This window comes from Saccopteryx bilineata, chromosome 9 (genome assembly GCF_036850765.1).
Source record: "Saccopteryx bilineata isolate mSacBil1 chromosome 9, mSacBil1_pri_phased_curated, whole genome shotgun sequence".
NCBI lineage: Eukaryota > Metazoa > Chordata > Mammalia > Chiroptera > Emballonuridae > Saccopteryx > Saccopteryx bilineata.
This window is the reverse complement of record NC_089498.1, coordinates 30858880-30875158: the sequence shown is the minus strand read 5'-3', so window position 1 is coordinate 30875158 and position 16279 is coordinate 30858880. Positions and strand designations below refer to the sequence as shown.

Sequence of the window (16279 nt, the reverse complement as noted above, 5' to 3'; positions counted from 1 at the left end):
AGAGGTAACAGTAAAGAATGGAGTTTTTCTACAGGATGTTTAGCTGCTAACTCATCTTGTTGAGCTCAGCATTCCTCAGAGGTCTAACCACATGCCTTTTGGCTCCACTATTGTTACACAACCTAGTGGCCACTTATGAAACGCTTTTTAGGGAGCATCTATTTCATTGGGCTCAGGTCTTGCTGGGGTGACAGGGTTAGAAAGAAAATGCCCCCAAAGAAAGGGCAAGGAAAACTGTTCTCCCAATGAGGAGAGTGCATTCTTTCTGAATGAGGGGTTCTGACTTGGAAATGGTGGGGGGTGCTCCTTAAAATGACATAGAACATGTCACATGTATGTAGTGCAGCAGACACGTTATTTTTTCCCGCCACAGTTCTGGCAGGGCTTCATAGGGCTACCAGAGTACACACCTGCTTATGGTCAAGGGCAGGTATGTAATCCAAGCAGGGCATTTCCTGGGGTGCACAGGGTGATAGCAGAACCAATCAGAACCTTGCATGTGATTTTATAGAAAGATACAGGAGGAAAATGGGCTTTGACATTTTTTTTTTAGATTTTATTTATTCATTTTTATTAGAGAGAGAGAGAGCAGGAGAGATAGAAAGAGAATGGGGAGGAGCAAGAAGCATCAACTCCCATATGTGCCTTGACTAGGCAAGCCCAGGGTTTTGAACCAGCGACCTCAGCATTCCAGGTCGATGCTTTATCCACTGCGCCACCACAGGTCAGGACGGCTTTAACATTTTTAAGGATGATAAGCTCCAAGAATATAACTGGAGGCTGCCAGAAATCCATCTTTCCCACCACACAGAGAGGCCGTGCCTGACAACGAAGCCAGCGCAATGAAGCAGAGCCGGGAGATGCAGAGAGAGACGCTGAATACTGGTGTCACTTAACTCCTGGATCCTGGTACGCCTGAAGTCCTCTCTTAGACTTCCCAGTTACTTTAATACAAGTACAGCATCAAATTCTCTTTTTGCCTCATAGTTTGAATACTGTTTGCATCATGTCCAACAAACAGTTCTGACCAATGCACAAAAAACATGCACTTTTCCAAGGGCATAGCTCAGACTTTCATAAAAATCTCAAAAGATTGAGATCAACAAGAAGGAACCTCCTCACTTAAAAGCTGACATCTGCTGCTTACTTGCTTCTTATAGCCTTTTAACGCCTAACCGCTGTGCCAGTGAACCTCAGCTTCCACATCAGAAACACTATTATTCAGATTTGTCAAGAGAAATAGAAGGACAACGGGCAAAGCTCCCAGACGCGGCAAGCCTGCAGCACGGCTCAGTCTGTGCGCATTCCCCCTTCCATTCCCCCGGTGAGCCCCAGGTTATGCTCTTCTTGTACTTGGAGAGAATAACACCCTAAGTTAAACAACCTTCCCTCCTGACAGTTGGCTGTCTCCCTCCAAGGGAAAAGAGGAGGGTGAGTGAGTGGGGCTGGAGGAGAAACTGTGTTCATGTTTACGTCTCCTACCTGCAGCAAGACAGTTCCCCCAGGAATTGTGAGCTGTAAACAGTACTTCGGGGCATTCTCCCAGGACAGCAGCTGCACGTCTTCAATAGCGCTGTAGGAGACGGAGTTCTCCATGTACCCAGTTGGCTGCAGCAAACAAAAGAGAAAGAAAAGACATGCATTGGTTACAAGATCAGGCACAACATCCATGCCTCAGAAGAAGGTTCTGGAAAACATCCCCACTGTGGCAACAAGTGTTCTAGCTGGTACAGACACCTGGCACCTCTCCGGACCAAAGGAACTCCGTCTTACCTAGCTAGCAGCATCCAGCTGCAGGGCGGAGCTGGAGTGAGAACTTGCGCATATGTCTGTTCAGGGGTGTCACTGGGACAAGACCGGGGCACCTTGAGGGCTAGGTCTGTGCACGGGTGGTGCCACTGCTCTCTCCCGTCCAGAAAGCAGTCATAGCCGCCATGGCCCCTCTGCCTCGTCTTTCCCCACAGATAAGCCTTCTCCACTCAGCACCAAGGGCTACATGCCAAGCTGACAGATCAATCCCCCTACTCTCCCACTCAGCACCTTCCAATGGCTCCCAGTGATCCGACCACAAAATCGATGCTCCCATCACCACTGAGATGCCTCACAGGTCCGGTCTCTCCTCCGCCAGACCACCCTGCGTCTTCTCTCCCTTTCCAGCTCCCACACACAGGCCTGCTGACAGCACCACACTCTGACCCTGTTCTCGGTCCCAGAAAGGCCCTGGTCCAGCCCCGTTACCTCCTCTTCTTCTCTCCAGGTCTCAGCTCAACAGACTTCTGGGGGGTGCCTACAATCCTCTGGACCCCATAACCCACTGGGTCACACCTTGCTTGAACCCTCCATGCTAACCACACCAGGTAACTTACTATGGACTTAAACCATCGGCTATCTCTTTCATATGACTTCTGACCAGGCTGCAGTTCCACACGGTCAGCCCTGTGCCTCTCTTGGGCCCTGCTCTCTTTCCCCAGTGCCTGGCACATGGCAAGTGCACAACAATTTGTGTTTATAGAAAGAATGATAAAGGTCTCATCGGTCAATGCTGGCATGTGGTGGAGCAAAACTTCACAGCCACTCACTGCTTTCTGAGTGAGTTCCACTATCACAAAGAGAGGGCACCAAGTACAAGGGGGAAGAACTGGCCACCAGGTACCTGGGCTGTCCTTGTTCCTCTGGCCCATGGAAGCAGAGGTGAGTGTACCGCAGCTGAGAAGAACAGCTTACATCTCCCAAGCCCTGACACGCACCAAGCACCCCCCAGGCACACGGCCAGTGCTCTCTCCTTTAATTCTCACAACAGTCCCATGGAGCAGGGGCAGGGCCATCCCCATTGCACAGATGAGGAGGCTGAGGCTGAGGCAGTCAAGTAACTTGCCAAAGGCCACACAGCTGGGAAGGGGCATGGCCAGCGTTGAACTGAGCTGCTGACTCGGAGCTGACGCCCTGACCACTAAGCTGGATACAACAAAGAGTCGGGTGCAGCTTAACACGCTGGTTTGCCCAGGAGGACTGGGGACCTCTGTGAGGATTTTTAAATTTCAATTTCTGTCAGTCAAAGTTGAGATACGGTGGTGGTGATGAAGGCGGAGAAGGTTGAAGGCTTAAGCTGCCTCAAATTTCTCTGATATGATCAGTTACCAGGCTCTGGAAGTAAGAGTGATTGATCAATTGATTTGTTCATTCATTGTTTTCTCATTCACTCATCCATTCATCTGACAGATATGGATGATGTTCCAGGCCCCATACTGGGTGCCGGGGACACAGCAGTGAATGAGACAGGAGCTCCGTGGGGCAAAAAGAAAACAAGCCAACAAAATACCCCCCAAATACTACTGAAGAGCAGGAATGCTACACCAAGAGTCAAAACAGGGTGTGGCAACAACTGGCTGAGAGCCGGAGCACTGTGAGCAGATGGAGGGCAAGTGTGTCCCAGAGCCCACGGCCAGTGCGAAGGGGCCAGGGGCAGGCACAGCTGGGCGTGTTCAGGCCGGGGCAAAGGAGGGAGGGCCTGGGTATTATTACTCCCCGTGGGGTGCAGTGCTGCAGGGGCTGTAGCCAGGTTTCATAGCTTCGCTGGAACTGCTGTACAGGAAGAGACTCAGGAGTGGGCGGGAGCAGGGAGGGAACCATCAGCCCGGAGGCTGCTGCCCAGGTCCAGGTGAGTGACCAGGCTGCTCGGGCCCCAGCGGGGAAACCGCCAAGTTTATCCTGCGGTTCTTGCCAGCACGTGGCCCACCCCGAGGCACCAATCCAGGGGCTGCTGTGTCAGGGTGCCCCAAAGACAAACATGGGGGCTCCCTTTACTCTCTGCCCTATTCCAGCATCCCCTGCATGATTATGTTTTCAACACGCACAATAAGCGACTCCGCCCTCACAGCACATCTTGTCCTGGGGTCAGGGGCTCGGGAGTTGGTTCTACGCTCACTTCCAAACCCACATTCAAATACTTACTGTGTTTGTTATTGATTGTCTCCCCAGCTAGTGTTTCAGCATCACGAGAGCAGGAATTCTCACCTGTTCTGTCCCAAGGTTCCCAAACTGTGCCTGACACTGAGGACGTAATTATTGTCTTAATAAATGAAGGAATATTTTCCGTTCATCTGCGGCCCTGGCTGTTTGGCTCGGCAGTAGAGCATCAGCCCGGGGTGTGGAAGTCCCAGGTATGGTTCCCAGTCAGGATACACAGGAGAAGCGCCCATCTGCTTCTCCACCCCTCCGCCTCTCCTTTCTCTCTGTCTCTCTTCCCCTCCCGCAGCCAAGGCTCCATGGAGCAAAGTTGGCCCGGGCGCTGAGGACAGCTCTATGGCCTCCTCCTCAGGCGCTAGAATGGCTCTGGTTGCAACGAAGCAATGCTCCATCGCCCCCTGGTGGGCATGCTGGGTGGATCCCCCCCAACCCTCCCCGCAGCTTCTCATTTCGGAAAAATACAAAAACAAAACAAAAAACGTTCATCTGCTATTACTTTGTGTGTGTGTGAAAGAGAGAGAGCTAGCAAGAGAGAGTGGGGCAGACAGGAAAGGAGAGAGACGAGAAGCAGTAACTCATGGTTGCGGCACCTTAGTTGTTCATTGATTGCTTTCTTATATGTACCTTGACTGCAGGACTCCAGGTGAGCCAGTTACACCTTGCTCAAGCCAGCGATCCTGCACTCACCATTTATTACTTATAATCACTACATATGGTACATCTGGAAAGATGCTTTTTTGGTTATTATTTTTTAAAATTAAAAATAGTCAATTTTTTAAAAAATCAGCTTTAGGAAGCAAAGACACCTGGGTGCCCAGATGCGCCAAAGGCCTTTCCATGTGGCCAGATCCACCTCTCTCTCTTTTGAAGGTCCAGTTGGCCTCCCAAGCCAGCCTGCTGATCCCTCATTACGCACAGAGGCTGGAGGACAAGGGATAAGAAGTGGCCACTACTGCATCTGGAAAAGTGCTGGACCATACCAAACAACATAAAGACATAAAAGCCCACTCCAAAAACCCCAGCAAGGGGGATAGTGTGACCGTACTGCATTGGATGTAATCATCCAAACAAAGAGAATGACCAGCTTCGTTTCTTCAGAATCCCACCTTGGGTACACAAGCGGAAGGCCTTGCGACATCTATTTCCCAGCACAGCCTCCTCGGAGACCCCGAGACACAATGAGACACTCCCAGGACCCACACCGAGTCTGTGGCAGCACACTCCAGATGACCACTACTGACATGTGTGATTTGGGATGGGGGGGCTTGCTAACCGCCTGTGTCTGTCTGCCTTTTCTCACGACCCGGCTTTATCTGTCACAGTGCAGCCTTGATTAGAAGCTGCAACACAGGCAGGCTCTGGGGGAAAAGGCTGGGTATAAATAAATACATACTGTTTTTAAATAGCAGATGTATTGCTTTCCCACTGTTTGAAGCAGTGCTGACTAAAAGCAAAATCTGCATTACCAACAAGACCTACTACCTTTGAGCCACTTACTGTGTGTCTTCACACAAGTTACTGCACCCCTCTGAACCTGTTTCCTCTAACACTAAAACAAGAATTTTATAGAATTATCAGGAGCCTTAAAGGAGATCCAATTTGTCAAGGGCTTAGCATAGCATCTGAAACACACAGAAAAGCTCAATAAAATCAACTATCAAGAGAAAGACCACAAGGCCCTGGCTGGTTGGCTCAGTGGTAGAGCGTCGGCCTCACGTGCAGGAGTCCCGGGTTTGATTCCCGGCCAGGGCACACAGGAGAAGCACCCATCTGCTTCTCCACCCCTGCCCTTCTCCTTTCTCTCTGTCTCTCTCTTCCCCTCCCGCAGCCAAGGCTCCACTGGAGCAAAGTTGGCCCGGGCGCTGAGGATGGCTCCATGGCCTCTGCCTCAGGCACTAGAATGGCTCTGGTTGCGATGGAGCAATGCCCCAGATGGGCAGAGCATTGCCCCCTGGTGGGCATGCTGGGTGGAGCCTGGTTGGGCGCATGCAGGAGTCTGTCTGACTGCCTCTCTGTTTCCAACTTCAGAAAAATACAAAAAAAAGAGAGAAAGACTACACTTTCTCTCTGGAGTCCTTCTCCTCCAAACCCAAAATTCTGCTTTGAACATTAGACAAATATCAGACAAAACCCAATTGAGAGACATTCCTCAAAACACCTGACCAGTATTATTCAAAAACAAGGAAAGCCTGAGCAACTGTCCCAGCCAAGAGTTTACAGAGACACAATGACTAAGTGTACTGTGGAACCCTGGATGGAATCTAGGGACAGAAAAAGGACATTGGGTAAAAACTAAGGAAATCAAATAAAGTATGGACATTAATAAGAGCATATCAAAATTGGTTTGTTAGTTGTGACAAATGTATCATGCTACTGTAAGATGTTAACAATGGGGGGAGGGGTGTAGGGTGTATATGGGAACTCTGTTTTGTCTTTGTGACTTTTCTGTATACCTATTTCACACTGTTCTAAAACAAAATGCTTAGTGAGTACATTAAAAGCTGCCACTACCACTACTGTTGTTACTGTTATCATCATCATCATCATCATCATGGACAGAGCCCATGAGGTTTGCAAGGGAAATGGGACAGATCAGGATCAAGAGCTCCCAGAAGCTGCTCTCTGGCTGAGGCATGAGCTACTGCTGACCAAGGACGCCCTTCCTCAGGCACTTTCACACTCCTGGGAGGGTCTTACAGAGATAAACTGATAATTCCCTGGTAATTTGAACAGATGATCAGAGCTGCAATGGAGGAGATCCCTGCATGGGGTAAAGGCTGAGTTAGATAAAAAAAATAATAATTAAATTCTCTTGGGGGAAGCTAGGAAATCCAGCTCTAAAGCAGTGGTCCTCAAACCCTGGGCCGCGGACAGTACCGGTCTGTGGGCCATTTGGTACCGGTCCGCAGAGAAAGAATAAATAACTTACATTATTTCCGTTTTATTCATGTTTAAGTCTGAACGATGTTTTATTTGTTAAAAATGACCAGATTCCCTCTGTTACATCTGTCTAAGACTCACTCTTGATGCTTGTCTCGTAAGTTTGACAATTATATTTAAAAATACCAGTTTTTACGCCGGTCGCATAATTTTATTTTGCGCATTTATCCATCCCACCCTAAAGGCCGGTCCGTGAAAATATTTTCTGACATTAAACCAGTCCATGGCCCAAAAGAGGTTGGGGACCACTGCTCTAAAGAGAACGGTGAGCAGATTAGAAGTTATCTCTACATGTAGAAGCAGCACAAGACATACTGTGATTTCATTTAAATGACATCCTAGAATCAGTAAAACTACAGGGATGGAAATCAAACCAGCGGTCTCCAGTGGATGGGATAGGGGAGGAGACTGGTGACTGAGGGCAGCAGGGGAATGTTTGGGGTGATGGAAATAGTCTATATCTTGAGTGTGGTGATGGTTACTTGACCGTATATGTTTGTCAAAACTCACAGATCTGCACTCTAAAATGATAAATTTCACTGAATGTAAATTACAACTCAGACCAGCATAAGAAAAGCAATGCATGAATATTCAAGATAATTTGGGAGATGATGAATAGCACGAAATCTTTCAGATAAAACCTCAACAAAATCACTATTTAACACTTTGGTACTTTACCTTCCTGCTTATTTTTTAACATATATTTTTTTAATTTTTTATTTATTTTTTACAGAGACAGAGAGTGAGTCAGAGAGAGGGATAGACAGGGACAGACAGACAGGAACGGAGAGAGATGAGAAGCATCAATCATTAGTTTTTCACTGCGCGTTGCAACATCTTAGTTGTTCACTGATTGCTTTCTCATATGTGCCTTGACCGCGGGCCTTTAGCAGACCGAGTAACCCCTTGCTGGAGCCAACAACCTTGGGTTCAAGCTGGTGGGCTTTTGCTCAAACCAGACGAACCTGCGCTCAAGCTGGTGACCTCGGGGTCTCAAACCTGGGTCCTCTGCATCCCAGTTCGATGCTCTACCAGTTCCATTGCACCACCACCTGGTCAGGCTATACATAATTTTTTTTACAGAGCCCGAATCATGCAGTACATATAATTTTGTAACCTGTCATTTTTCACATAATGTTACATCACGTGCACATCCCAAATTTCTGAGTGGCAATCTCCAAATCCATCTTATTAGAGGCTATACAATACCCAGCTGCCATTTTTCACCACTCCTCCCCCTTCCCCTATAGACAGTGCGCTGGTTTAGTTTTCACTACTCTAAACAACTCCACAACGAACATCCTTATGAAACATGCTTTCCTACCCTATATTTAGGATTAGTTTTTTGGGCCAGATTCCCAGAAATGGAATTAATGGGACAAAGGGTAAGAGCATATTTTACATCGCTGCCAAATTGCTCTCATTAAAGAGACATTAACGAGTACTGGGAACCCAGCCTAAGGCTGGGGGGGGGGGCCTTCATCCCGGGCCCCCAACAAGAGTGGGTCCTGCTAGAAGCCACACTCTGACTGCGTGAGTTCAGTGTGGCCACTTGATAGCAGAGTGCCTGCAATGTGACCACACCGCCAGGGGCTGGAGTGGCAGAGCCTATGAGCCCGGCTCCTGAGCTCACGGCTTTTCTACAGGAGTTAGGGACCAGGGCAGGGTCTTGGTAGCTGCCAGACCCAGAAGAGGAATACCCTCCCTCTGCTCTTGTTTCTGAGATGAGCTTCTTCCCTGGTATTCCCCACCCCCTGAAGCTGGGCTGCAGGAAGCAGGGACCTAGAGGGGCTTCATCAGGCTCCGACTGAACGCCCAAAGCCTTCAGAGCTGACTTTTCAAACTGGTGGGCACCTCCTTGGACTTCCCACATGTCAAATGGACATGGAGTGGAGTGACCAAATGCCCCTGAAACAGCCCCCCACAGAGCCCCTCAATCCCGTATCCCTCACCTTCACTTCCCCTGACTTTCTGGGGAGCCAGCTCCCTTCTGCCCAAACCTGTCTGCTGGTTTCCATGGGGATTTTTCTAAAAGTGAATGTGAATCATGACGTCAAAGGCCTCCAAGACGAGGCTTCAGGCTGACTCAAGGCACATGTGCAGATGATGCTGGCACGGTTCCTAGGAAGAAGACTCTGGGCCCCAATGGAAAGGCTGGTCTGGGAACACCCTCAAGGAGCCTGCTCTGGGGCAGGAGGCTGTGTCAGCTGGGGGCCGAGGCGGAGACAGCAAGCTGTGTGTCAAGGCGGGGTTGCCACCCGGCAGCCCACTGGCTGCGTCTTGCTGTGGACACATCTCCTCTCTTCCCAAGTGGAAGTCGCCTGAGTCACCGTGCAGGGGGACCCACACTGTACAGCCTGATTCCATGGGCCCACATGCACGAGGAAGGATGTGCTCCTGACCCCACACACAGAGGAGAGGTGTCAGGCAGGTCAGAGGGCAGGAGAGCTCCTTCCAGCCCCACCCTGGACAGCCAACAGCAGCAACGGCGATGAGGATAAGGCCACAACCTTGGTGACTGTACAGGGTGTGGCTCACACTGGGCCAGTGGGCTTCAGCTCTCACCTCCCCCTGCTACTTTTTTAAAAATGAGATAAAATGCACATGACATAAATGAAACATTAACCCTGTAAAATGTACATCAGTGGCATTTAGTGCATTCACAATGCTGTGCAATCTTTACCTCAGTTTAGTTCTAAGACACTTTCATCACCGCAAAGGAAACCCATACCCATAAAGGGCTCTGTAACCCCGCCCCCAGCCCCTGGCCACTACTATCTGCTTTTTGTCTCTACGGCTCCGCCTGCTCTGGAGATCTCACATCTGCGCAATCATCCACTATGTGGTCCTTTCTCTCTGGCTCCGTTCACTTCATGTTCTCAAGGTTCATCCACGCAATAGCATGTATCAGTACTCCGTTCCTTTCTAGGGCTGAATAATGGTTCACTGAGTGGACATCATGCCATGTTTTGTTCACCCATCCATCAGTCGACAGACATTGCGGTTGTTTCTACCTTTTGGCAGTTTTGAACAGCCTGGTTCCTATTTTTTCAGGGACAAGGAAGAGCACAGCCTCTACAAACATAACCCTCATGAAACCTCTCCCACAAAGAAAGGCACAGCTGCCCCTGGCTAACATTTATCAAGCAGTTACCATGTGGCCAGCACCATGCTGAGGGCTTTATAAGTATTATCCCATTTAACTGTACAACAACCTTTGGGGGGGGGGTACTGTTTTACCACTACTTATCCACATGCTACAGAAGAAGAAATTGCACCACAGAGAAGTGATAACATCACGGGCCCCTGCTGGAAAGAGAAATATCAGGATTCAGTCTGACAATCTGCCATCTCCACGCCCATGTTCTACCAAACTCCAACGTCTACTTGTCTGCACGCACATCACCAGCGTGTGCCAAGCGACAGAGAAGCCAGGACCAGAGCTGGACCTGGCACAGTTGGGGTTGGGGGAGTCCTCAGAATCTGCCTGCCCACTGCCACCCAGTCCTGCAGGACCCCAGGCCACCTACTGCTCCCCTCAGCTTTGAAACCCACACACCTTCATTTGGGGAAGGTGTGTCAAAATATTTTGATGTTCTCTTTAATCCCACAAAGGGAAAGTCATACAGCAAAAGCAAAGTGGCAGGTAACAGTCTGCTGCTAGATGGGCCAGTCTGGGCCCGAGTCCCAGAGCAAGTCTCCTCAAATGCCTTTCACACTGCTGTCCTCTTGTTTCTGTAAACCTAAGACATGGAGCATAATTTACCCTTCCCTGGCTGCCGCAGGGCCACGGTTCTCATTGCCACCTTCCACTGTGCACGGGGCAGCCCTGCAATGCTCCCGGGGCCACCAGAGGAAGAGCTGCTTGCTGCCACAGTGGCCCCAGCTGAGGAGATGGTCTTGTACAGCATCTCCAATTATTCTCTAGATGCCAAATGGTAAGGCTGCCAATGGGCCCACACCCTACCCTCAAGAGTACTGCTCTTGCCCTGGCCGCATAGCTTGGTTGGTTAAAGCGTTGGCCCGAAGCACAGAGGTTGCCAGTTCAATCCCTGGTCAGGGCACATGTAGGAACTTATCAATGCTCCTGTCTGTCTGCCTGTCTCTGTCTCTCCCTTCCTCTCTCTCTAAAATCAATAAACATAAAAAAGAAGAGATTACTGCTCTTCTGTTGTAGTTTGTGACACCGGGGTACCACACTTGTTAAAATTATGTATAAAGTAAAAGTAACTTGGTTTTGAGCAAGAAAAACCTCTTATAATAAAATACATGTTTCTTGTGTTTTATGTTGTTTTGTTTAAGCTTATCTTAGCGGTGGGGGTGATTACTCTAAGTTCTTCAGAGCATAAATATGTCTCAGGCATGCCACAGGTGGCTACTGAGCACTTGAAATATGGCCAGTGCAATGGTCTCTTGGGACTGAATTCATGTGGTCATTCAACAAGTAGGACCTCTCCCATGTACACAAGCCAGTGCCAGGGTGTGGGTACAAAGGGCAAGGAGGGGCAGGGGAGAAACAACACTCAAGGCTCAGAGGGCGTCAGGAAGGGCCTGCATGGCCAGACGGGCCCCACCCCTGCTCAGGCCCATCAGTACACCTGCCCGTGCCCAGTGTCAGGACCTCCCAGACTGGAAGCACTCCTGCGGGCTACCCTTCCCCACCTCCTGCCACTGCATGGCCAGTCCCATCTCTAGCAGACCCCAGAATCGCACAGCCCACCTGGAAGCGGGTATTGCCATTCACCCCCGACAGACCGGAACGGTACATACCATGACCAACTGTGCAAAGCTATTCAGCACAGACTGGGAAGAGAAGAGAGATCCTCAGACTTCACAACCTGGCTTTGTCTATAACAACCTAGTGACCAGAACACCAGGGGTCTGCCCTGGTGTGGCACCACCCCACCATCCTCCAGCAGAACTGGGGACCTGCTGGTTATCCTGGACGGAGACAGTACTGAGAGGTGCACAGGGAGCTTTGGTATTGTTCTAGGTCATGATTCTGGTCGGTAGTGACACAGGGTGTTCACTTTGTTAAACTGCATTAAGCAGGACATGGTGAGTACACTTTTCTGTGTGTTTGTTACATTTCAATAAAAAGATGTCCAAAAACACCAGAAGTTCTAGAATCAAATCCAGGCCCGCCACTTGTTGCTGCGTGGCCTTAGGCAAGTCACACGGCCTCTGAGTCCATTTTCTCCCTTGTGAAAGTGAGATCATATTCACACCTACTCGAAAGGCCGTTTAAGAAGGCATTACTAAGTGCCGGAGAAGATGTGAAGAAATCGGACTTCTCATGCACTGCTGGTGAGAGTGTGAAATGCAGCCCTTTGGAAAAAGTCTGGCAGTTCCTCAACGTGAAACAGTTTCCATATGACCCACGTGGGGAATTTTATGATATATGAATTATATGCCATAAAAAGGTAACAGTATACCTGTCTTAAGGGTATTTGTGGAAAGCACTTAGTGCATATGGCTCAGCCCCTTACCAGAACTTGGTAAGTCACTATGCTCAGGCTGTCACCCCGAGAAAGTGGGTAGTCTGAGAGAAGGCCAGGAGGGGGCTGTGTGCAGGCAGGGACACGATGGAAAAGTTCAAAGCCCAGTATAGTGTCATGTTGCTGAGCCTGAGCTCATTACAACTAGGCGACTATTTTGAAAAAGCTTTGACAAGAAGGAAGAAGGGGCTTTACATGCAATGCTCTCCAAGTTCCTCCATCACCCACAGATAACTCCAAAAAGTTATGACAGAGAGAACCGCTCCAGCTCGGAGTCAGCCTGGTACACAGGAGGTGATCACCCAGCTCTGAATGACCGATGACAAGCATGACTCCATCAGTTGAGGATGGCGTAGGGTCAGGCCCCCAGATGCCATTCCAGGAGCTCGGAGCCAAGGAGCACTGCCTGCTGAGGCTTTCCCACCTCCTCTTGTCCCATCTCAACCATGACCTGCCACAGCCCAGACCTTCCTGGGGACCCAGGAGGGGCACCTGGGGACCCGTGAAGACCCACCAACCCCCCTTTCCAGCTGTCCAGACCTCGGCCCAGCAGCACCCAGAGCCTGAACCACAGGTTAGGGCTAGTGTCCGGGGCAGGCCAAGGCTGTTCTCCATGGACCCCACTCCATAGAGATGATCAGGACACATGTTTTGGCTCGTTAATCATGAGTCCAGCCAAATGGCTCAAGAGGATTAATAATAGCATGAAGGGCTGATATTTCCCCATTCAGACTGTTCCAACCCCAATCACCATCATGGACAGATGAAACTCTGCATCACCAGGGTATGGCGTCTGTCATGTGCCACCGGGCACCTACCCCAGTAGCCCACACGGATCAAGCACATCCCACGTGCCAGGCCCTCAGGTAAACATCCATAGACACCATCTCACTGCTTCCTCACAAGGATCTAGTAGAGGAAGAAAGGGAGGCTCGGGACAGTTAAACAGCGGGCCCCAGGCCACAGCTGGGCAGCAGAGACCATGCTGTTGACTTAGAAGCCGGGTCCGTGCCCACTGCACCATGTCTCCTGCCTGTTCTGTGAGACACGGGTCTGGGAGCCCAAGGTGACCAGGGCCTCGGGAGCCAGTGTGGGCCTCGGGGGAAAGGAGGAGCACCAGGACAGAAATTCACAAAGGTGAGGACAACACACCTGTAACTAAAGGGTGTAGGTACAAAGGGCAAGGAGGGGCAGGGGAGAAACAACACTGGGACATTGAGGAAGGCTGCCCTGAAATGGCCTTTGAGTTGGGTCTTCAAGGGGTAGGGGAATGCCAAACACTCCCACGGGAGGAAGGAGCCCTCAGTACATTGGACCCTGGTCTGAGAGCAGGATGTTGTCAGATGAGACTGGGGTGCAAGGATTTCCTGGGAAGGTCTCAGACAGAACCCAGGCCAGGCACAGCCCTCACCTGCCCAACCTCAAATTCTTGAATTCTCTCTCTCCATCTCTTCCTTCCTACCTTTTATATTTGTTAAATTAAGGTTTATATAAACAGTGCAGTGCGTAAAGTGCAGAAGTCTTCAGTGTTTGGCTGGATTGATTTTTGCACACCCACAGCTCTAGGTAACCACTACCCAGGTCAAGAATGGACCATCTCCAACACCGCAAGCTGCCTGTGCCCCTTCCCAGTCTGTGCTGCCCAGAGGCACCCGCTGTTCTGGTGTTCGTCGCTATAGATCGGTTTTTGACCTTCTTACAAGTGGAAGCACACAGCAGACACACTTTTGTGTTTGGCTCTTTTGTTTGGCATAATGTCTGCGAGGTGCATATGTCTGTAGCTCATTCTTTTAATTTGAGAGCAGCGTTCCTTCCTGACTACTACCACTGTTGTTTATGGACCTTTGGCTGTTTCCAGTTTGGGGCTATTGTGTATAAAGCAGCTGTGAACATTTTCATACTTATTTTGGGGGAGGGAGGACCAAAGTATTATTATGAGTAAATAACCAGGAGTGGGATTTTCCTAGGCCACAGGGTGAAATGTTTACCTTTAAGCGCAAGAATCATACGTTTGCAGGAAATTCCAGGCAAGTTTTATATAAAAATGAGTTCCTTTGTAGGGCCTGCCTGGTTCTCAGTGAGAGCTAGGATTCTGAGTTTGGTGGAAGGAATCAGGCCTGTGATGGAGCTCAATTTTCTCAAAAGGTGGGCAGCATGTTTCACACAGGGAACTTCTGAGACCCGCGGGAGAGGAAGCACCCTTCTCAAAACTGGACTCAGAACTGCGTGGTGTTGGTGACAAAACAGAAACTTTTTCCTGGCTAATGTAGCAGAAAGGGACATCTCTGCTCCCCTTCGTGTTCAGGCCCCTTGCCGTGCTTAGCACAGACGCTTCTGCAAAAGGAAAGGGCACGAGATGAGAGCTCCGAGTGAAAGGCTAGAACAACTATATTTCTGTTAATATTAGTATTGATATTAATTTAATTCCAAGAGCACATGCCAGTATCATGCTGGCCTGTATCCATTTGGTTTTCTAGACATCAGGATACCAGCAGGGATCAGATGGCGAATTATCAGGTCTTCAAACACATATGCTAGTGGATGGTGTAATTCGGCCTGGGGAAAACTGTGGCCTATAGCAGTCTGCAAAGAGGGGCACCTGCCTCTGTGCTCTCAAGGTCAAGACCCACTTCAACCATGGTACCTTCCTGGGCACCGACCTCAACTATTTGTGTGCCACCAGCTCCTGAACACAGGGACAGGCATTTCAGTATGCCAACTTAGCCTGTGTCCAGAGCAACTGTCTTGATTAAGGACCATCCATGTGCCTCTGATGTGGGTGAACTGCTTGCAGATATCTTTCCACTGACATATCAGTAAGATGCTATTATGATCCCATTTTACAGATGACAAAACTGAGGCCCAGAAAAGAGAAATAACTTGCCCTACACCATGCTCCCTATTATTAATGAAGCCAGAATTGGAACTCTAGCCCTTTGATCAAAACCAGAGGCCAGCAAAGATGTTCTATAGGATTACTATCTATCAGGTAGTAAATCCTTTAGGCTTTGCGAGTTACATGGTCTTTGTCATAACAATTCACCAGTACTGTTGTGGTGTGAAAGCAGCCACAGATGATACATAAATGACCATGACTGTGTTCCAATAAAGCTTTATTTATAAAGACGAGCAGCAGGACAGATTTGGCCTAGGGCCATAGCTTTCCAACCACTGATTTCAACCATGCAAGAGCAGTAGAAATATGGGATGGATGAATGGATGGGAAAAAATAAGTGGACTGTTTCGTCTCCTTGTTTTGTTTCTAAGGAGTCTTTAGCATCAAAAGAAGATCAGTGGGTGGGTAGATGAGTAGAAGAATTTATTACTGACTGTGTCCACGAGGGCTGGGTCCTATTGAAACGTCCTAAGATTGGCCCCAGCAATGTCCCCTCTAAAGACTGGCCTTAGTCCTAACCCTTGGACGTATCAGTCAAGTTCTGCAGAATTTTCCCAGAGCACAGATTTGGGGGGAACCCTTGGAACCATCCCTAAAAGAAAGCAAATGACCCAGAAGCCAGCAGAAGTGGGTACTGTCTCCTAGAGCCACCCACCCCCACTGGGGACAGAGGACTGCTAGAGATGACAGAAAGTGATCTGCCAATCTTGGGCAGGGTGACTCCCATTTCTTCGTGTGTCCAAAACAAAGGGAACGAGCCAGAGAATCTCATTCAGAGAACCTCTGACAGTGTCAAGAAAGCTGGGGACAGTGCCTCGCATCAACACAGCCTTCCAAGAAATACCAGGAGAAGAGAGGCAGGGAGGAAAAGAATGAAAATGAGGTTTTAGCCCTGGCCGGTTGGCTCAGCGGTAGAGCGTCGGCCTAGCGTGCGGAGGACCCGGGTTTGATTCCCGGCCAGGGCACACAGGAGAAGCGC

At 49.5% G+C, this 16279-nt stretch overlaps 1 protein-coding gene and 1 non-coding gene across 2 annotated transcripts in view; one reads left to right on the top strand and one right to left on the bottom strand.

The window, feature by feature from the left end:
• CMIP (c-Maf inducing protein) overlaps window positions 1-16279 on the bottom strand; it is a 256807-nt gene that overhangs the window by 97355 nt on the left and 143173 nt on the right. Inside the window, exon 2 of the mRNA XM_066242475.1 lies at window positions 1483-1608. Within this exon, the coding sequence (XP_066098572.1) occupies window positions 1483-1608 (126 nt within the window). The remainder of the gene's footprint in view (window positions 1-1482; window positions 1609-16279) is intronic.
• TRNAV-CAC (transfer RNA valine (anticodon CAC)) lies at window positions 5643-5718 on the top strand. Its single transcript has one exon. It is a non-coding gene; the product is annotated as a tRNA-Val (tRNA).